The sequence below is a fragment of the Pleuronectes platessa genome, chromosome 20, assembly GCF_947347685.1.
Source record: "Pleuronectes platessa chromosome 20, fPlePla1.1, whole genome shotgun sequence".
Lineage (NCBI taxonomy): Eukaryota > Metazoa > Chordata > Actinopteri > Pleuronectiformes > Pleuronectidae > Pleuronectes > Pleuronectes platessa.
Genome location: NC_070645.1, coordinates 6,071,344 through 6,094,175, shown reverse-complemented (window position 1 = coordinate 6,094,175; position 22,832 = coordinate 6,071,344). Strand labels below are relative to the sequence as shown.

Here is a 22,832-nt window from a genome sequence, read left to right as displayed (position 1 = left end):
GGAACAAATTAAAGGTAGGTAGGTATTGTATATATTTTTTGCTCTAATGGCTTGAGAAAGGGTTTGCTTTTTTTTTTTTTTGACATTTCACATCTGGTTATAGAAGAAAAATGGTTAAAGTAGAGCTGTTTCTAAATTATGGGTCAAAATGTCAGACATTAAAAGTAAAAAAATATTTGGCATCAAATTTCCCGGAGAATTATTGGTGTCAGTTGGCCAATTGAATGGGTTTCTGGAGTGGCAGGCGTTTTCTACTGTTTTTCCTCTTGTCTAAATGAGTTTGTTTCAGACGTAAGAGCATATTTCCCCACCACATTCCCTCTGCTCTGGATTAGCTTCAGTGATAGTCCTACCCACGGTTGAAAACCACTGAAAGACGAATATCTTACTGCACTGTTTTCTTAATCTCTCTCTCTCTCTTGCTGTCAGACTGAGATGTTGACTGTTTGCTCAGTACTCCGCAGTCTCTCTGAGCCACTGAGCTCCTAATTGCTTGTGATTGTTGACATTGTTGAGTGTACCCCTGCTATTCCACGGGTAAGAAGATATAGGGCCAGCCCTGGAGTATTGAAGTCTGTTTTATTAGCCCTCTTTCATGTTATTTTAGTCCTGAACAAGGATTCACAATGGCAGAGCTTGTTAGGAAAGATACAGCCGTACCCATGTTATGTGTTGACACTGATTAGATGAATTCAAGGGGAAATTCTGTCTTAGTGTCATCCAAATGCAAAACGGATATGAATCTATTTTTGACAGACGGGACAATAATTCAAATATGGAAACAAAGGGAAAGTATGAAAAGAAAAGAGGGCGGTAAAATATGAGGTGACACATTTATGTTGGATTTGAAAAGATTCAGGAGGAAGAAAATGATACAGATACAGTCTGTGTAAGAGCAGGAAGAAGAGATAAAAATACATCAGAGGAATAAACTATTCTTCACCTATAGTCTGTATATTTTTAGAGTGATTATGAAATTGAAAACTCGCTAAAACTTTGAGAGAGTGAACTTTTCAAATGTTGGTTTCATAAGTGTAGGTGGAGGCATTTGTGACATCAGTTTAATTTTTTTTAAAGAGTTTTGCAAACCTTGTAGCTGTTTTCTCTTCTTGCTTATTGCAGATATGTTTTGTGTAGAATATGAGGTCAGTCAAACTGTGGATTTCACTCTTCATCATTGCAAAATATTGTCCTTTGTGACAAAAATATCTCTGTGACCTCTAGTTTTTGTAAACTGAGTGAAAAGTGTTTCGGGCAAGATGCTCATGACGGAAGTTGAATGTCTTCCACATTAACATCTGCAGATTCAAGTCGTCCCTGCACTGAAGGTTACCTTGTTATGGCCTTAACACAGGAATTCATTATTTTAAGCTATTAAGGTTTTATTATTTGTTCTGCATATTTTTCTCTCCCAAAAAAACAGCACCGGCTGAGATCACCTGATCACTTTTCTAGATGTTGAGAATTAAAACATTACACAAAAAACAAAGGCGCCTCAGGTTCATTTAGAAGCTGTAAGGGCTGAACAATATTAGGAAAATATGTGATATGCAATAACGTTGAATACTGCAATGACGATATGACCTGCGATAAACAAACAAACGCTTCGGGTTCACTGCTGACCTAGACCCCATACACTGAGTAGCCATTGCAGACACTGAAAAAACTGAAATGCATTAATTCCATTCTAACAACATAATTTTATTGAAAAAAAATTCACCTGGCTATGGAGGCAGGGACCACGGACTGCTCTACAGCCCAAGGGAGAAGGTGCAGAGCCCAACCACAGCACCATCTGGTCCAGGGCAGATACCCGCGGAGCCATGCACAGCTCCACTAAGTCCAATTACAGTGATCATTTGCGGTCTTTTCATACATGTTTGGACCATAATAGAGTCAAGTTTATACAGTTTTTACTGGCTCTGTCAGTAATGTACTGCTCCTCTCTGTGTCTTTATGATTTGCGCCGTGCACTGTGCCAACCGAAGTGGGCCAAATCGAGCCAGCTGCCATCTCCTCCGGCTTTACATACAAGTTTACACATTCTGTTGTTTTTACCCAGACTGAGTTTACACATATGTCTGATCGATCATTATGTGATTATCAGCGTTGATAATGTGTCGTTATTTCAAACAAATCAAGGTCTAAACTATAGTGGGTGAAAACATAACCTCCTTGGCAGAGCTCATAATTCTGGAGAGCTACAAAACAGCTACTAAATGGACCTGGTGTCCAAATAATATAATATAAAGAGTAATATTTTAATTCACTTTTAATGGTCACCATCTACAGATTCCCCTTTAAATATGTTTCACTTTTGTTTTCGTATTAAAAGAGGAAAATCTGGATATTTAAATGGCTTGTCTCTGGGGTGTTGGAGACTGAGCTCAGGTATGTCCGCTGTGAACGCCTGTAATGACAACGCTGGGGTCAGCCTTCGAGCCCCAGCTCCTCCTTAATGGAATAATGAGTGGGACACAGGAAGCCCTGTCTATCATGTCGCCCCAAGTACACAATTAGAGCTGGCATGTTTTCTCTCCCTCCCTAACTGCTGCTCTGTGAGCGGGGATTTCCAGATGTTCATCATAAAACGCTATGTATTTTCCCGAAGAGTTGGCTTTCTCTCTCTCACTCTTTGACTGAGGCATAAAATCAATTTGTGCTGTTGCGTTGGAGGACCGACAAGCATGACCACACAGACGAGTGGGAGCGCCATGCTGGTACCTTGGATCAAACACACCAACAGCAGCTCGTAAAGCCCTTATTTATACGAATTCCTTTGAATTTATTATCGCTCTATCTCCTGCTACCAGGATACGTGCTTCTACAAGCATTTGCTATGTTTGCATAAACTCCGGTCACTCTGATTCTGGTGCTTTTATGTTGGTGGTTGTTCCGTTGTGATTGTGTAATCTTTCCTATGTGATCATGTGAAGAATAAGCCACTTTTAGCCACAGTCACTTGACTCCCCAAAGGGGCAATGGGTTTGAATTATTAGTTTGAGCTCCCGGCTGTGAGCAGCAACGTAATACATGTGATGTCTTGTGAGATACTAGCTGCTGATAGAGCTTTATCAATCCCTCCTCACTGATCTGATAACAAGTGGACTGTTTTAAGTACAGGTGCAAACTCACCAAGACACACTGACGCATTTAAGGTCTTTCAGTTCTGAACAGGGCCCTGATCAGACCTGGTACTAACGTCTGTCTAGGGTGATGCGATCACAAGTGGACAGCTTTTCAAGAGTTGGCACAGAGCTAGAGAGGTTTAGCACAAAGCACTTGGGCTAATTTAAAGATATTTTAAAGTAGTGGTAGGGTTGGTAAGTGTTGAAACACTTTTTACCTAATTTGTTGAAATCTTCGACATGTCGCAATCGCTATCAATAAATAAAGTTGTTAAAAAAGAAGAAGAAAAGCAGGTGTCTGTGTCCCTCAAAAGACTGTAACAAACACAAATGGTCCTAATGCAACGATTGGCCACACACTGTGCTCATGCTCTGACTTCGCATGACCTGAGGCATCACAAGCCAAAAAGACAGAGCTGATGCAGAGACGATTTCGTGTGTGAGTCACAAACTTAGCTTTCACGTGTTTTACTGGGCTTAGCTCAGAGTGCTGATCTGATGGGATGGGATGTACATGTCGCGTATTTTCAAACTGTAGCCTGCTCTTGCTAGTTTTTCCATGATTTCCAACCCAAGCTTTAATCGTTTTTTTCTGGACCATAACTTAATATAAAATCCAGCAGTCTTGTTACTCTCGTGATTCATTACTGCATTATTCTGCGAATTATGTAAATGTTCTTGATTTCAGTCAAACCTTTGTCTGGCTTCCTTTAGTTAACCATCTGTTGAGGCTGCATGAGTAGATTCCAGATAAGTGTTGGTCACTGTTGTGCAAGTAGCAGGTGTTGTGGTGCACTGATCTCATGATTGCACCTGCCATGAGCGATAGGTCTTTGCCAAAACAACACCTCATAAGTTACAGTGAGTTGTGAAATAGACTTTAAAAAAAATATATGATTCTCTGTTCCAGCCTGCTCCCGATTCACAGGGAAAAACACACCTCCAGTCACATATATGTACACATGCAAACACATCCAGCATTTCTACCGCAGTCGTTTCATAAGCGATACAAAACTGTGTTAGCAGATAAGAGATACTGGAGGGAGAAGCATTTTTACCTCACACATTCATCCACACAGATATCTCCCCTGCAAAAAATGAGACCACAACATTTTGTCGTGCTGTGTGAGTCCTTCAGCGATGTGGAGATAGCCCGTCCAACAACCAATTCAGCTCAGTTTCCTGGGCCAGGGACCACACTGCTTGCTCTCAGATGGATTCTCTGCCCAGAGCTACACACCCTCGCAACCACAAATGGACGGGGCTTGCTCATAATAAATTGGCGGAATTGGGCCAAAACAAGGACTTTAAGAGAGAATCATTATCCAGCTGGGCCTTCGTCAGGATGTGGTGTTTCACTAACATTCTCTCACTTTCTTCTCATTCCCTCTGCCCATTAGCAACATAAATGTCTTCCATATGCCTGTTGGTAAAAAGCACGGCTGCTCTATTAAAAAAACTGAAACAGTCTGTGGCGGCCGACAAACAGCATCATGAGGAATGTTGGTGTTAAAACCAGTGCTGACCCATCACAGCAACCTGGTGTGATATCTCAAAGGTCAGAGCAAAGAAATATGTCACCTTGGCCGTCTTGCTTATATTTTGAACTTTTCTAAGCCCAGCCCCCTGACAGCTGCTTTCCTGCTCCCGGATTTTTGATAGCTGCAAATAATTTTCATAATTATGTCCCCTCCTGGCTCACCGTCTGCGAATGCTCCCATGTTTTAACAGGTGGAGATTTTTTTCCTACCTCTCCCTGCTTTGTCGGTGACACCAGCAAGGACACAAGGGGGGAGGGGGATAAAAGCGTGCTGTATAGACATCATTTTTCACGTTATTGGATAAAAACGAACAGGGACGTCACTTTGATTTGATTTCACCAAATGTCATGTTTTATGTGGCATTGTATTCCAGGCCTAACATGGAATAATCTGATTCTGCTTCCCTGGATAATACCATTACACTGACTGATTTTCTCTCCTGGATATTTCTCATGCATTTCTCTCCGGCTTGGTGTCACCCACCTCAACCGAAGCATCAAGCCCCCCGGACTCCTCACCACTTCTTTTTCAGATCCCATTTAAAAACTTTCAGCGTGCGTGACTAATTATTTTCTCACCACCACATTTGGACGCAGTAAAACAATTTCTCCGATTCCCTTCCACTTCATCAGATTTTTACGTGGGCCACACTCTCTGAACTGGGGGGAAACGTGTTGTTGCTGCAGAAACCTGAAACATATGAATCCAATTCACTTCACCCACATGGAATACTATTATGTTTTTAAGTCTTGGAGGGCTCGAGAGAGGACTTGCTATTGACGCTGAGTGAAATGTAATTGCACTGTTATTACAGCTGTCCGTGAGAGGAGAAAAACAGCCATTTGAACAACACAAGATGTTTCCAAAGACACTTTGGCTGACAGCCTTTCCCTACGCCCCCACACCTCTACCCCATCAATCCATTCTAACATGCACCATTACCCTTCTTCTACCCTACAAACACATAGTATCACAAAGTTTTCAAATGTACAGAGGTCTCCTACCAAGATTCAAAACACTTTTTGAAAGTTGTCAAAACTCAGCTGAGCAGTAAAATAGTGAAAAATATTACATAATATTTGAATATACATTATAAACCTGTTGACCACATTAACACGCGAGCTTTAACAACTGCTGCTTGGTCAAGCCACGCTCACGACACCTCCTCATCTCGCCTCCATTTAATTGGCTTGTCGTGTTCTTTCATCTGGCAGCTCGTTAGCAGTTCACTGCGTTGGGGGAGATGATATCTCCATGTCAACCAAGCCGATGATCAGATAACAAACACACAAGCACACACACATGCTGGTGCAGGTTTGTGATGTGTGATCGAGGCCCATCGCACTCAGTTTTGTGAAATGAGGCAGAAACTATGGTTATACTCATCTATAGTTTATATCTTCAGTGCTGCGTACTGGTGCGTATGTGTTGATTAAAAGATGGATTACATAGATTTTAATTTCGCTTTGACAGCTGCTTTTCTTAGCACCCATTTCCTCTTGAGAAACGACAAGGCCACTTGGTTCTTCTCATTTGAAAAGAATAGAAGACGGAGTATCTGGAGAAACCCCAGGCAAAGAGAACATGCAAACTCCCCATACCAAGGACCCCGGCCCACCCACGATTTGAACCTGGAACCCTCTTGCTAATATAAAGAATTTGAGATATGAACATTCCACCTTATTCTTTGAGTACCCTCCATTATAACCCAAGTCCACCTGTAGTTCTAAAAGTCAACCACACTTTTTTAAAGGTTTGTCCCAATTGTTAATTATTTATGACTGTTTGACAGTACCGAAAGATTCCTCTTCCCCATAAAGAATTTAAGTACAAAGTGTGTTGTCTGGCATTCTAATTAACCAAGGATTTATAATTGAGAGAATGATATAACTCTCTATGAATTAGGCCTTCAACAGGATTACGAGGCAGTTTTCCTCCTCCAGCTCAGGTGCTTTCCTCAGTGTCTTGTCATCATGGATTCACAGCCACTAACAACCTGTTCCCTGAGGGCAGCCAGAAACCACAGGAGGCCTCACACTGTCAAACCACCTGCTGTGTCAAGGGACATATATTCCACCATTTAAGAATGTGTGTGTATATGAGTGTGCAAACAAGCCTGCTATGGTTCGGATGTATTGAGCGTGTCCACAGAATGAAATGTTTGGTGTTATGTCTCTCTGTGTCTAAACTGTGCATTGTCTTGTTTGATTTAACGTTTGCAGGTGAGCAATGGGACAGAGACGCAGAGCGGACGTCATTCTGTGACAGTGGAGACTCAGAAAGAGCAGCAAGAGGACGGAGACGGTTTCCAACAGGCGCAGAGACAGTACAGCTCCCTGCCGCGGTGAGACATCCCTCCTCCTCTGCCTCCTTGTCACCGCCTGCCTATCAGCCTCCGTCTCTCTCTCTCTCTCTCTCTCTCTCTCCCTGCCCAGACTTTGACTTATCACGTTCTCCCTGCCCTTTCTCAACCTCTTCATTTGACTTTTTCGTTTTCCATCAATTTCCTTTCTTCATATTTGGGCCTTTTACCTCTTTTGTTCCTGGACACGTGCTTTATCTTATGTCTTTGGCTACAAAGTAAATCGCCACGAAGCCACTTTCAACTCATTTAAATTATTCTCAGCAAAACTCTTTGAATTCAATCATTTAATGTGATTGCTTGGAATTATTTGACTGATATTCAAACTTCATTAAGTCAATGTTGACCCTGAGGGAGTGATGACTTTGTCGCAGGCATCCCCCCACCCCTCTTTCCTATGATCAAGAGCTCTGAAATCCTGTTTTTAAAAGGGCTTTTCTCTCGGCAATCTCTCGCCTTAAATCAGCTTGATGATTTCAGAGCTACAACTGCTGCTCTTTATCTTCCCCATCTTCCTGTTTCGATTCCTTTGCATATAAGTCAAAGAGATGCCAAGAAAGCTTATATCCAATATCTCACGTCTGGAGGCCTTGCGGGGAGAAGGAGTTTAGTAGCACTATTTGCATTTCCTGCCATCGCTCTGTAAAGTGTCTGCAAAGATCCTCTGAAACACTTTGTTTCGCAAATTGCGAAACCAACCATTGCTGGTGAAATATCTCCATATTTAAAGCTTTACATGTTTAAAGAGAGAGTTGCAAAGGTACTGATTCTATTAAGGCTGTAAAATGTGTCAGTCAAATATCATGAGGCTGTTCAATATGAATATTCATGGGTCATACTTTTTTCATGTAAAACATCAGGCAATAGTTTTTTGAACGGCCATATCTTGGAACCTGATTTGGTGGGACACTCACAGTGACAGTTTTTTGACACTATATACCAAATAAAAGACAGACACTATAGTCTTTGGAGTTGTGAGCTTTAAATCCAGTATCTCTTAGCGGAAGGTAGAAAATAACGTTATCTCCGAGCCCGACTGGGCAGCTGCCTCCGTCTCTCTCAGACTGACCCAGGGTTCAGACACAGACATCTTCACCAAGCGGAAAGGATGACTTGACGTAGTGGAATGATTTTACCCGAGAGAGCAGCATGAAAGTGAGGTGCGCTCACCCTGCAGTGGACGTCTGGGGACAGAAATGTCCTCATGAAGTCGTAAGAAAGAAGAAAAGAAAACTATGCTTGACTTGAAGAACAGACTGAGGGGTCTCCAGCTTTTGATTGGATTGTTCGTCTTTCAGGGGGAAGTCGTAGATTTTATACTTTGACTGACAAACAAAGAGATTTAATTTTAGTAATAAAACAAACATTTCCTTTTCTCATTAAACATTTCCACACTGAAAAAAGTGTTTGTGTTTTGAAACATACAGTATGTTCCAAAGTGAAGTCATATTTATTTTCGCTGGCTGCTTTGCCAGTTTGAAAAAAGACAGGACACTTAATGTGTGTATATACAGCACATGTGTGTGGTCTTTTCATTCTCTTGGCAAGACTGAGTCTGTTCCCCTGTGATTTCAATCTTTCCCTCCACTAACAGCAGTCACTTCTTCTTAGCTGCTCTTCTCTCTCTGAGCAGTCCCATTCGGGTCGATTAAAGCATGTTCCTGTCTAAAGCTATGGATTTGTGATCCACATAGACCCGTAATCAATGTGGTCTGTATGAGCCAGACCGATCTATGCATTCCCTTCATAGGTCTTTATCTGCTGGCATCTCATGTGATGTGACAGTTGCCTCCAGCTCCCCACCCTCCCCGCGGATCGCTTCTCTTGGGAAAGTTCGTCTGGCTGACCAAAAAGCCGGGCGAGGGTGGCCTTTGATATACATTCCTCTCATAATCTCATAGCGTCTTTTAGCGAGGACTCGCATGAGCTCCGGCTTGACCTTTGACCCTGGCTAAGGCTTTATAGATCTTGTGTCTAACACGGCTGCTCATTTAGGAGCTGGAGTACACATCCGCAGATTAATAACCACAATTCTCCCAAACGCCAACCACTTCTCTTTGGAACCCCTTCATCCTGTCGTTCTCTTCCAAAACAGAAAGCCTAACCAGTGAGCCGATCAGCCAAAACGGGACCCCCCACCACCACCATCACCGCCAACCCCAGCATCACACACACTCAAACACTCACAAAAATATCTTCTTCCCAAAGAGTTCCAGAAGAAGCCTTGGTGGCTGGTTATCTGATGACGGCCAGGCTTAGCTCGCTGTCTGGGATGTGAGGACTGGAAGAGCACTAATGAAGGCTTGTTGTTGGAGCAGGATTAGCGGAGACAGGCAGCGGATGGCGAGAGGGGCTGGGAGAGGAATGAGCATGTTAGTAGGAAAGAGAAACCACTGATTAGCCTGAAAGAGGCGCACTAGCACACAAACACACGCACGAATGTGGTCAAGATAAGACGCTTAACTGTGGCCCCAATTGCCAGGATCTCTCGCGTATATCCGTGCAGCTCTTGCATTCCTCAGCCAAAATTAAATTGTTCCACGCTGGTAAAGAAAACATTATTCCAGGTTTGTTAACAATTTATTTGTATAATATCAAAATGATTTTTCCATTGCCCAATGCATGCATTTGGTTTTTCCTCTAATCAATTTGTATCTGAGCATGTGTGTGTGTGTGTGTGTGCGCTTGCTTTCTCCCCCTTCTCATGAACTCTGATTCTTCCCAGCTGTTTTAAAGAAACACAGCAGCCACAAAACTTCTCTGCGAGCCAACTTCCTGGCTTTGTTTGTTATGTTCTGTCATTCTAAATTTACCCTGCTCCTTGGCATGATGTATTTTCCCATCCCCTCCCTCTGTAAATGTAACTAATCTACTTTGTGACATATTCTGGCGCAGGAGTGGAGGTGATAAGAGAACTAGCTCCCCTGATGCATCAATCACTGTTACATTCCTGTGGAACAATGCCATTTCTGCTCTTTCCTCATTGCCGCCATAGAATTTCCCCTTGAATCCCCCTTCTTCTCTTATCTACTTTAAAATCTAAAAGTTCACTGTGGAAGTGCAGATTGCAGTCCTGTGAAACAGTCGTCCAGCGTTTCTAAATGAGCGGCTCCCTCGTGAGCGGCGCTGGCTGCTGTACGCCAAACCGGGGTGTAAATGTGTGGCGGCTCGCCCAGACAGCGAAACCCAGATATGGAGCATGTGGTGGGGCTCTCTCTGCAGTCTGGCCCTACAGCTGCCCCTCTGCCAATAACCCTCATGCACACACACACACACATAAAGAGAGTAACAACCAAATGTATCTGTGCAACACGTGTACAGAAGATAATTGCATACAATTCCCTTCCTGTCACAAGGCCTTCTTTTAGTTCAATTCAATTCAATTCATTTTCAGTTGTATAGCACCGAATCACAACATACATTATCTCGAGAACACTTTACATAGTAAGGCCGAGACCTTGAACATTCTCGAGAAACAGTTCCCACAATGAGCAAGAAGGTTGAAGACTGGAGAGAAATAAAACTCACTCAAATGCTGGATGCGATTTCTATCAGAATGACTTAATTCAGACTCAGAGAGAAAATGTTTTAAGTGGAGTTGCTGAAATATCAATAAAGAAGAGGATAGAGACGTCTACATTTTCAACAATGCAACTGAAGCATGCTTTGCCTGCATTAAGACCTACGGTGCCAAATAGAAACGCATTCTAAATCCTACGTGTTGTCTAAATACGACTCCCTAAAACCTGAGGGTTGGTAGATAGTAGATAGAGACATGAAGTAAAAACATCAGATAGCTCTATCATCTGGACCTCATTGTAAATCCTTTCCCTAGTCCCTGTTCCAGACTGAGCCTTTGTCGGGGGGTCAGTGGGAACATCGTCTGGGTCTAAATCTTCTAAATTGTTATTTCCATTGAAGATTTTGTCTGTAAAACTCTGCTGTAATCTACTTCAGTATCCCTCCAGTTGAAAAACTAAACGTGTATTTACATTTTGGGCAACTTTAGTGTCTGTTTACATCGTCTCTGCTACGGTGAAACTATTTGCGTCTTTTATTTTATTTTTATTTTTGGTCCAGTTGTAAAGTATACAATTTTAAGCTTTCAGTTTCAAAGAAAACGGGAGTTTTTTTCACAAAAAGAAGCTTCTTTTGTCTTTGGTTCCCCTCAGCGTCTCTGGAATGAGATCGGTCAGATAAGAGATGCAGGTGGTTTGGTCTAAGAGCACGCTGGGCCCCTGTCTCCATCTGCCGCCTTGTGAAACATGAACTCAAAGCTTCTTGAGCGCACGATGGAGCAGTGAGGTGTGAATGGGATTTCTTTTAGCACCCTTGACGCAGAAGACACTGTCACAGGTCGGCCTTAATGGATCCTAAAACTGCAGGAACAACATTAACACTGTAGCCCCCTAACTGGCAGTTTCCATTGATGGCTATCCAGGGCTAGTTTCTGAGAAGGGAAGCATGGGGGTTAGTTTTTTGTGTGAGAGACAATATGTGAAATCTTGTGTCAGTGTGGGACAGCAGCTGTGAACTAGCTCTCCTTTTTCTTTTCTTTTTTTACATTCTTTTATTTAACATTTAGTTTTACATTTTTCATCTGCTTGTACTTAACATATCCTTTATACTCTCCGCAAGCTCTGATGTATAATTTTGTATAAGTATTTTCTCATATGCTTGTTTTTAACTTTTTGTTTTATTTTTTCCGATGCTCTTATTTAACATTTCATTTTATTCCTTTCACATGCACCATAACCTTGACTCACAATAACAACCAAAACTAAAAGAAAGAGAAAGACGGAATTGATTTAATTATCAGCTCTTAAAAATCAAAAGATCAGAGCAAATTCCAGCCTTGTGTGACAACATGCTAGGGAGATAAATAAATTAAAGAGACAGGGCTTAGTTGCCAAAAACTTTTCTTTCAAGAGTCAGTCGAATGGAACAGATCACTGCGGCTTCCTGCAAGACATCTGCACATCAAATAAAACGTTAAATAGACCATAACATTTACTAATGAATCCCATGAACAAAATCCTGAGGCGGAAATGTGTCCTTCATGCTGAAGTTTGACCCATATGAGAATGTCAGGGATGATATTGTCAAGTTGTTGTTTCTTAATTCAGAAGAAAGCAAATAGCTACCAACTTCACACTAAACACAAACCTGGTTTTAAATCGATTGGATGACCTGTTAACAGTGAGCTCCTCTCATGCTAATTGATAGTTTTCATCCAAGGTAACCTGGTGAGCACATACATGGCCACTGTCTCCAGTGACTTTGAAGACCATGCCAACCAACCCAAAAAAGTTCTCAAGCTTCCATCAACATGGAGAGCAGCTTTTATTTCCATCTCTGCCGTGGACTTGATGTAAAAATGGAAATAGACTGCGGGTGTATTTCCGTAGACTTAGGCTTGAAACTTGATATCAACATGGATATGATCAAATAATATCTCAATGGGTTAAAAAATAATTCTGTTTCTATCGTAGTCTATGAGAGAATGAGACTTGAGACTTCTCACTTGATTTAGTCTCAACCATTACTTCAGAGTCTTCCTCAATGCAGCATGATGTTACTTTTGTAAATGATAGAACCATTTAGAGTCAAATGGACGAGAGAGCATGATAGGCATTGGGGAAGGTTGCAGGTGAAGGTGGTGTGTGTGTCCTTGAGCTCCGGATATGTTGTTTTCTGGTTTCAACAAACGAAGATGTCGTAAGACAAAAGCCAAACTCAAGCAGCAGAGGACACGGATGGGCGACGTCTCCCTAACCCAACCCAAAGGGATTAACCCTCTGCTGTATACCTGCAATTCGATTCATTGAATTCAAATGGAAAAATGTCTCCTGAAAATGCAGCACTGCACGTGAGTTCTCTGTCTTGCACAATGCGCAGGTGCTCAGCTGCTCGTTCTAATTTCTTTGCTCCAAATAAATCCATAACTTTATCCCTGAGTCCCATGAAGCCTCCAAGGCCTCGCTCTTCCCCAGCCAGCTGCGGCATCGTGGATTGAGAGGTCACTAGAAGCTTAATATTCAGGCACATATTTGCTGAACAGTCGATGCTGCACTCTTTAGTATCCTCTGTTGAGGTTAATTATTTATATTACTTTGCTCATAACCTCTTTTGAGATCGTCACTAAGTTTGACCATTACCCATTATTATTTAGACAGAAAGAGACAACTGGGAAATGTCGGTGTGGTCAGTGGACTCGTCAGTAGCCAGGGATATGTGTTGAGCTTCGTTGAACCCATCCAGTGCAAGTCGTCGGGTGTAGTTTGACGTGATACCAGCCGGAGGTACTTGAAGCAGACAGAGGTATTTGCTTAACAGGGGCAATTATCCTGTCCATAGATATACTGCTAGTAGGTTCCTACATAACAGTGACCATGCACTCCTTCAAATTCCCCAGCGGTAAATGGTTTGTTATTTTGGTGAGAAACCAGACAGACTGAAGAGCTGCACTTGTTGCCCTCTTTTCTTCAGTTAAAGTAGGTGAATAATTATACGGGCATCAAGACATCCAGCTCTCAAAGTGCCAATGAGCCTCTGACTGCTCATGGTAGGACTTTGTCTACATGTGACTCTTGTCTGCATTGTTTTCGAGTCTTGAAGCCCAGCCTGGCGGTTTCACTCGAAAACAGGGCCAACAGCATTTTAAAACTTTAAAACTTCAAGGGGCGTATAAAACTCTTTGGGATATTGGGTCCTTTTCCAACAGTAATTGTTTCAATGCACACAAGGCAAACTGGTTTAGTGGACATGATAAATCTGTATTTACCAGATCATTCGTCCTTATAGCAGTGGTCTTTCATGTCTTTCTGCTTTAGGCTCTTTGAGAGTGACACTTTTTCTTGCCTGACAAACAACAAACAGCTTCTTCATGCTTCCTGCAACGTTTTCAATCAGGTCTGCAATTACGTTTCCTGAGTTGCAAATTCAAATCATCACTCCTCGGTGAAGTGCCTTCTTGGTTTTAAGATTGGGAAGATTTGCAAAAAGTGAAAATATATTAGCAATAATGGGCCATTTTCATTATTATGTTTAGTTATATATTTATTTTAAGCACAGCCTTTCTGGCCCTTGGACAAATCTCGATGACCCCCGCGGCCGGGGCAGGCAGACTGATGTTGCGTAAAAGGCAGACATCGCCATGAGGCCTTCCATCACTCTGTCTGTGCTGTAAGTGCAGCTGTCTGCATCTCCAAAAAGGAGTTCAGTGAATGAGAGCGGTCGTTTTTCTCAGCGATGGTTCAACATTTGTGATTGTTTACAATGTGGAACTAATAGCCCTGTGGGTGTTTCAGGTTTCCTCCATTTGTTTCCTTCTTCTTTCATGTCGGGCTCTTTATGTCACTGGATTCAGTGTGCGGGCTACAGCTTCTCCCCGACCATGTTGCTTGCAGTATTTTAGCTCGGTGCCGGGACCACAGCCCTTTTTAATCTCACAAAATGTGGAAATTGGTCACATTCTCTGCTGAAGTGCAGTTTCCTTTGAAATCCCCTTCAATACTGCTGACCCAGGGGCAAAGCAGGAAAAAAAGCAATCTTTTCTTAGCTGAGGTAACTGTTGCCCTCCTGTTCTCCGTTTAGAATCATGTTTAAGGTGACTCTCTCAACAGGGAGACTGACTCTTTACCTGTCTCTGTGTGTTTAGGCCGCCTCGTAAGAACCCAAGCACGGCGTCCCAGGAGATATGGGACACGGTGTACCTGCCAGCAGAAGAGAAATCTTCCACGACTAAGGAGAACCCTCGCAACTCCGTTGGGCAGGGATCCCATAACGGCTACCTGGGAACGTCCAGCTTCAACGCCCGCGTCCTCCTAGAGACTCAGGAGCTGCTGAGGCAGGAGCAGCGACGCAGAGACCAGGAGGCCAGCAAGGCCAGGCCGCCTCCCGCACAGGAACCGCGCCGCGGCAGCACCTATGACCACAGCAGGGACCACGCTCAGACCCCTAGCTCTGCCTCAGTGCAGCCCCCCCCTCAATCCAAGGGCCCCTACAGACAGGACGTGCCCCCGTCGCCTTCTCAGATCGCCAAACTCAGCCGGCTTCAGGGTTCGGAGAAAAGGAGGCAATTTTACTCCTGAGCCCGTAACAGTACTTAAAGATTAGGACAGATTCTAGAAAGCATCAACAGGGAAAAATGCAAAGAGGGCAATGCATGATTTTTTTATATATAATGCTGAGACTTTCATGGGATTGTTGATAAATCATGTTGATATTTAAAAAAGATGTTTTTTATTCTAAGAATCCTTTTTATCTGTATCCAATGAGTTGAGATGTTTTATTGTCCACAAAGATCATATGTGTATAAGTGCCTTTTAACCCATTGATTGTTGATTGTTCACCTTTTGTAGGCACAGACCACATATGCGGGCTCATGATCTGCAGCTCTGACTCATCCATCACTGACTCAATATAACAAATAGAACAGCTGAGGGCAACTGGTTACAGAACAACATCATGACTATGAACACATGACGCAGCCAGTTCTCTAACCAGTGGAAACCCTGCTTGTGTGAGTCAGGCTTATTCCTGCTGTTCACTGGGACTGTGTCAGCCACTACTGTACATGTGTAGGGGGGGTGTAGGTGCTGGCAGGAGTTGGCATGCAGTGACACACTGTAGAGGTTAGCACCGCTTGTGTGAACCGCCGACTCAGGGCTTGGGCTTCGGCCATGACCACTCAAACCCCCTCTGTTCGGAGAAACCTCCCTTTTGGTTTCCTCTCCAGCCCTGTGTTTAATATGATAATCCTGAATCCTCTGTTCCTCTCCGCTCGCTGCTTTATCTCCGCTCTTCTCTCTCGTTACATCGTCACCACCACCAGACCAGACTCTCAGTGGAGGAGAACAGCTTAAGATCCCCCCACCCAGGGAATCCAGCAGGATAAATGGGGTCAGGTCTGGGTTATTAGTTAACGTACCTCATTAAAAATGAATGCAGCCCTTTGTGTTTGTTTGTTGTCATGTGCGGCGAGGGGTAAGGAGCAGCGACCTTGCTGGCAGGGCTCTGGCCCCAGTTTGACTTGGCTGTAACAGAAGCCTTGTTGGACCCATAGGTGTCTGAGCGGTTTCTCACTGAATATTTCATCATGGTGGTTGCATGGGGGGGGGGCACATGGCTCTGCAGTCGGGGGCCTCAGTGTGGGCGGCCGGATACAATGGAGCTGATTTTGTTTTTCATTCCTGATGATGTCCATTGATAACGAACCACTCATCATTCAATCAATAGGGAGTGGTGCCATTTTCAAAGTGTTGGTGAGAGTGTACGTGAACAGCCCTGTTTGTGTGTATGTGTGTGTGTGTGTTCCTGTATTTCTATCCCTGTAATGACAGGAATTTGAGCATTAGTCCGAGTGATGACACTTTATAACACTTTTTACATTTGTCAAGACATTTTTCTGAAAAAGATAATGTTAAAATTTGGGGTAATTCTCAAAATTGGGTTTAATTTAATTTGTCCTGCGACATTTTCACTCAGAGTTTGGTGCAATGCTTCCCTTCAGTATGTTTACACAAAGCCTTGAAATCAGGTTTATCAGAGAAGCCTGGTTAGAGGCAGGTGAATGGAGACTGCTGTTGTCGTAGTAACGAGGATAATATACTGTAAATGAGTCCTAGTAGGCTCGGGATAAAGATCATAATTAGAAAATAAAACTTGATAGAAATGATAGAACTGTTATGACGGAGGAGCTTTTGTCTTCACAAGTGCCGAAAAAAGAGAGTGTATATTTGTGTATGCGCTTCCTCACAAGTGTAAGTAAACTACAGTAGCAGTGTATTGCTCAGCTCCCAATTTTCCACTATGTGTGTGTGTGTGTGTGTGTGTGTGTGTTCATGTAGGTGGACATGTGTTTAAGTGTCTGTGCACGCTGCCAGTAACTGGATGCTCCAATATGTCTCTGAATATGTCTTGGCAGCCGTATTAACCACTTGGCTGCTGAGTGGGAGCGGAGCAGAGGAGTGGGAGGGAGTGGAGTTGGGAGGCCTGACCTTCCAGATGATTCAGTCAATGGAGTAATCACAACTATTCTGCTCCACAAACAGGAGGTCACCGAAAAGGCTGCTTATTCATCTGACTGTCAGATCCGACATGTTTTGGTTTTTCTGTTTGTGTGGAGGATCTCGATTGTGTATTTTTATCACTGGCTACATGCGTACTGCTGCTTTTTGTTTGAAAATGCATCAACGCTGATGCAGGTGACGTCAACACAAGCTTATAAATGGTTGGAAACGATGACACAGACACTCAGCTCTGTTTGCTGATTGGGACTTTTTGATCAAGACGAAGCCTTCGCTGATTCGTCAGGCTCCTATCACGTGACCCCCTGACCGGCATTAACCTCAGCTTCCAGTGTAGAACATAACATGGACAACAAATTACAAGCATTACTGACCCTGTTGTTTCTACTGAAAGCTGTTAGATTCTGTGTTTGATACAATGATACAACTATTTACATGTGGGAGACGAGCTGGTATTCGAGCAAACACGGGCACGTACATGTCCAGCTTGTGTGGACTGGTCTGAAAACACCATTTTCTAAATGTTAAGGTAGTAGAATGGAGCCTGTGTTTGAGGGGGGGCGTACTTCGACTGTCTACAACATCTAATGAGTTTTTTCCTCCACATATGCAAATGTGATCCTATCCCATAATACGTGTTTATTATTTGTGTTGTGTAATTAATTTTTGCGTGGCACTTCTGTGACACATGGATTCCTCCACGTAAAGTTATTGTTTCAGAGATTTTTTTTTTTTTTTATCCTGGGAGGAATGAGAAATATATTGTTATTGTTTCATTACATTTTTATGACCATCATTGTTTTTTTTATCATCCACAGTATAGTATTATGGTGGTTTAAGAGGACTTATATGTAAGCATTGTGCAATTTCCATTTTTACAACAGTGCATCATTAAGAGCCGTGTCTGCTGTTCTCTGTACATACAATATGAACTTTTTTCAATGAATAAATCCAGGGTGCTTTCAATCCTTGATACAATACTTTCCATTGATTGTGTTGCTTTAAGAATCATTAAGAGTTTCTCTGCGTGACAACACAACAGCAGACGCATAATTGAAGGCAAGTGATGAAAATCTTGCTGCTTCATTTCCTGCATGACTCATTTCATAATTGTGTTCCATCCTGATCACTAAAGTTGGCTATTTTCTTTCTGAGGTTCGTGTTTGAACAAGAAGAATTCAGAACCGTTGAGTCATCCTCGATCGACAGCTCACAGCTTCAGCTGCTTAACAAAAAAAAATGAAATGAGATAAGTGAGGATTTTATGAATGTATCATCTCACAGCTTCAAGAATGTAAAAACAAGTTGAGCCTCCGCAAAAAGACACACGTCCTCCCTGTCCATCCATCGCTTTTATCTCAGTGCCTGACAGGTCTCTAACAGCTGCTCAGGAGGCCGTGGCTCGACTCCTGATCACGTCCTGTGATGGTGATAAAGACATTAGTTCACTCAGTGATGTGGAACTCCAGGGGAATGGCCGGTTTTAGAAGGAGCTCAGCCGGCATCACAGAACTGCTGCCAAATCGCTCCTCACCCAGAGGAAGGGAGAGGTCTGTGAAGGAATCTGTCTGGTCAGAGGGGAAACGTACGAGACAACACAACTGGACCTCCACTCATGTGTGTCTCACCTTCAGGGGTGAGGGTGAAATTAAGGTGAAGGGAGAGGGGGGGACCATTTTGCCTCTAATAATAATATATTATTATAAGTTTAGAACATTAGTAATTATTTAGCATCATAGTTGTGAACACACGGATGAGCTACACTCGCCCTTCGTTACCATGAACACACAGGGGGGGGTCTATTTCTGACTCACCCCAACACACACTGGGATCCTGCCCACACACTCAATTGAGAACCAAATGTGTGTTAATTCGCCACTTAAAATAGTCCCTGGTAACTGCTCTGTCTTCCTGTTTGAGTCACACTGCAAAAACTACAGGGTCCTGTCATTTCCTTTGGAAATGACGTATTTTAAAATGATGTTGTGTTGTCATTCCACACAAAGTCAGGATCGTGCCTTCTTCACTCGTATGACCTCTGCCACGGAGGTGCTGCTTTTATCTGCTCTGTGGTTTCTTCATCAGGGGGCGGATCCAGGATTATTTCTTCACGGCCTTAACATTGTGAAATAGGGCGTTTTTCAACATTCTGTTGATTTTTCAGCAAATAATAAAACAGTAAAAGGGACGGATATTTATGCGTGTGTGCAAATCCAAATAAAAATCTGGATCCAATGATGAGGTTAAATGAGGCTTCATGAGAGGACTGCTGGGCCTTGGCAGAGGTTCGTGCTCAACTGAGGGAGTTTCCTGTTTGATCTCTGGCTATCTTGATTTGAAAACATTTGTTTGTGTGGATGTAGAATATAGGATTTCATTATGTGAGTGATTGGTTTCTGCATCTGGTCAGTTCCAGGTTTGGATGGTTCATTGGTAGATTTGGCAGTGTTTCAAGATATACAAGGTATTTACTGAGGATCATTATAATGCCATTCAACAGTGCAGTGAGAATATATTAAAGACAATAAATTCTGTTTGTCTGGAGAAGCGAGTTCCTCGTGATGTCAAATGATGACATCACAGATGTAACCTCCGTCATCATATTCATGGAGGTGATCTGAAGCCATCAAAACACAGTAGGTTTCATTCCAGCATGATACACAACGCAGCCTGTAACTGAGTGGGTGCTCTGCCCTGAACCCCTCAGAGGCCGCGGGGAACAGTAAAGCTGTCTCTGGCCCCGCTCCGTCCCATCGTTACTCACACCCAAAGAGCTCTGCTGCCTCTTTAACTTCCCCCTCCTGCTTTACCGCCATCATATTATTCCATAATGAAAACCTGCTTCTTCCTCTGATCCACGAGCCGCTGCCCCACTGGGATTTCAAAAGAGGAAGCCGACTTTGTTGTCGGAAAAACTCTGGTCATAAATCTTGGCAGATGCACGGGGAAGCCAATTGTGGAGGGCTGACATGAACACGTGCACACACACACACACACACACACACACACAGACAGAGATACACACACACACCTGGAGGTTCTTCCCTTAAGCTCTGGGTAACATCTGGTGAGTGCGTGTGTCTGAAGAGAGGCCGGTCTTTGTAATGGGCTAATGTCTTTCACTCTCGTGCTCTTTGTATGTGCGTGTGTGAGTGTGTGTGTTTGTGTGTGTGTGTGTATGATGGAATACAAAAGTCAACCAGATGATAAGGAACAGAGGGAGGTTATACTGTTTGTTAACCAGGATAAAAGATGGCTTCACCTACTTCATAGTAAGACGTTTTGTTTCCACTAGAACTTTTTATGGCCACATATTACTAGAATTTGGATGAAGGTTTTCAGGCTGTCGTCCTGTACGTTGACCTGTGACACATTCAGGTTTACTGGAGTCATCCAGAACTGAGCTGAGTAAACTTTTCAGACTTTAATCTGCTGCATATGGATGAATAATTCACATTTTTTCCTTTTTCTCTCTACAACATATATATATCAAAAAATATATCAAAGTGATTCAAGCTGGGTGATTTTACTGTCTCAGGAAGAGAGAAGGTCCATCTCAAAGAGAGTCGACTCAAGACAGAACGTATTATCTTGTCATAACCGTTTGCATTAGATTATATCTGGACTTTGACATTTCTGATGTGTGGGACCCTCTTACACATCTTGAACATCTGTTAGGAGAAAATTAACATATTTCAAGATTCATGCTCATCTTTCATCCAGTTAGGACAAAAGCAATGCAGCATTTAAACCTTGGCCAAGGAAATAATGTTTGATGTGGATCCTTATCAGCTGCAGATTCTGTTTCACCTCCTTCAACATTATGTGATGTTTTTCTACATTTTCGTTAATTTCTCAGAGAATGATTCATGGATTTGATGAGAAAAACCAGACATGTTTAGGAGACAGATTTTTATGAGGTGCAGGTCCAAATAAAAATCCAGATCTAGTGGAATTTAATGTGGTTTCATAGACACAGATAGGTAGGTACAGTTGGGCTCAGCTTTTTTTAGAAGTTCATATTTAGCCATATTCTTTAGGATTTTATGGGCCAGACCGTTTCCGGCTGCCTTCCCAGATGTTAGGTTGTTACACCGGAGACGGACCACGGACGAGTGATGGAAAGACAGGCGATAAAGGGAACATCTGTGAGCACAATGTGCTTTCTTTGTCTGCTCTGCTGTGAGCGTGCACGTGATGAGAATGTTGTAATTTGCACATGCCAGTGGTGAGGGTCAGAATGTAACACTGTCCCTGCTGAGCAAACAGAACACATGCAAACACTTGATGTATAAACAGAACTCCAGCCCCTGTTGGGGATGAAGTTACTCCAGGTCTGCAGGTCAAACTCTTTCCTGTCAGGTTCTAAGATGCAGAGTCCTAAAGCTTGAAGAAAAAATATGTAGGGTCAAGAAAATTCACTCTTATGTTGCATTCACATGGAACGTGTCTGCGTTGTGCTCGGCTGGAGGATCCTTTGTGTTTACTGTAAGCTATGTGAGTTCACCCGACTCACCCGTTCTATTCCTGGAAAGAGGAGTGGAGGACGACTGGCTGAAGTAATTGCAGGTGCTTTGTTGTTCCTGTTGTGGAAACACCAGAGAAGTCAGGGCTGTCGTGTGTGGGTCCTCCTCAGCAGGAGGCGCACACAGCTCGGGGGATTTCTCCGTCTGCTCCAGGAGCTGCGTCTGGATGACTGTTGTTTCCACTGCTACCTGAGGCTGATCAGTGGCCAGTTGATGAACTGCTGATGGTGTTAGGATCTGTGAGTTTTATTCTAAATGCTGATCAACTTTTGATTAGCAAAGTATTTCAACTCGAGCAAGTGAAAACGTTGTGTCTGTTGTGCCGCAATTGACACAACATTTGCTGCTATTCCACTTTGTATGTAAACACATCCCCTGTGAAATCTGCGTTTGGTGTAAACACTTATTGAAAACAGTTCAATGAATATTCTGAAGTGAATATTTAGTGTTTATAACTAAATAAACATCATAAAAACACAGCTTTCTTTTACCTCCAGTGATAGTGAGCCACCCGGTGACCTACTTGTGTAAAGTCCATGATGTGTGGGTCTATTTGTGGCCCATGTTAATCACCAACCTGAAGGTCATTCAGCCCAGCAGCTACTGATCCCAATGCACACCGTGAAATTACCTCTCTCAGGGCCTAAATTGGCCCCAACCGGGCTGCAGTATAGTCCCCAGATAGACTTCCTCTTCCTGCGCCAATTTAACCCGAGGCCATTTCCCATCATGCCACCCATGGAGTGTCACACAGTGCCTGGGACCAGCCACAGCCCCGAAGGCGTCGGGAGGAGAAGACGTCCCCACAAACCAGGAGGAACACTCAAGATAACAAGTCTACACATGTGCCAGGAGTCACCGCCTCGTGAAAGCTCGGGCTTGAAGTTTTACATGAACATTTTATTTACACTCCAGTGGGATTTGAGGTCGCCATGAAGCCGGCGTCACGGCACATGAAGCAGTCTTTGGGTTTCGGCTTCGCTTATGATGTAACTTCATTAAATAAATAAAAATGTTTCATTAAACTCTGTCTCCCCACGACTTTCAAAGACCCTGATCGCTGCAGATCACGCTACACAACTTCCTGGTGATGGAGGGTCGGTACTTCGTCTTGCACCAGGAGAATCCAGACATGTCCCCAAACTATGATTAATCCCAAACATACACACAAGAAGAGAAAGTGGGTCGGACTGATCCTCTTCTTTGTCATCCTGCTGCACATCAGGGTGGGGGAGGTGAAACTC

At 43.1% G+C, this 22,832-nt stretch overlaps 1 protein-coding gene across 3 annotated transcripts in view; it reads left to right on the top strand.

Annotated features, from left to right (window-relative positions):
• LOC128425802 (partitioning defective 3 homolog) overlaps positions 1-18,042 on the top strand; it is a 343,569-nt gene extending 325,527 nt beyond the window's left edge. For all 3 annotated transcript variants that reach the window (XM_053412630.1, XM_053412629.1, XM_053412628.1), the window contains 2 exons: positions 6,892-7,013; positions 14,692-18,042. In XM_053412630.1, coding sequence (XP_053268605.1) covers positions 6,892-7,013; positions 14,692-15,124 — 555 coding nt within the window. In that variant the 3' untranslated portion in view covers positions 15,125-18,042. The remainder of the gene's footprint in view (positions 1-6,891; positions 7,014-14,691) is intronic.
• Positions 18,043-22,832: the final 4,790 nt, after the last annotated feature.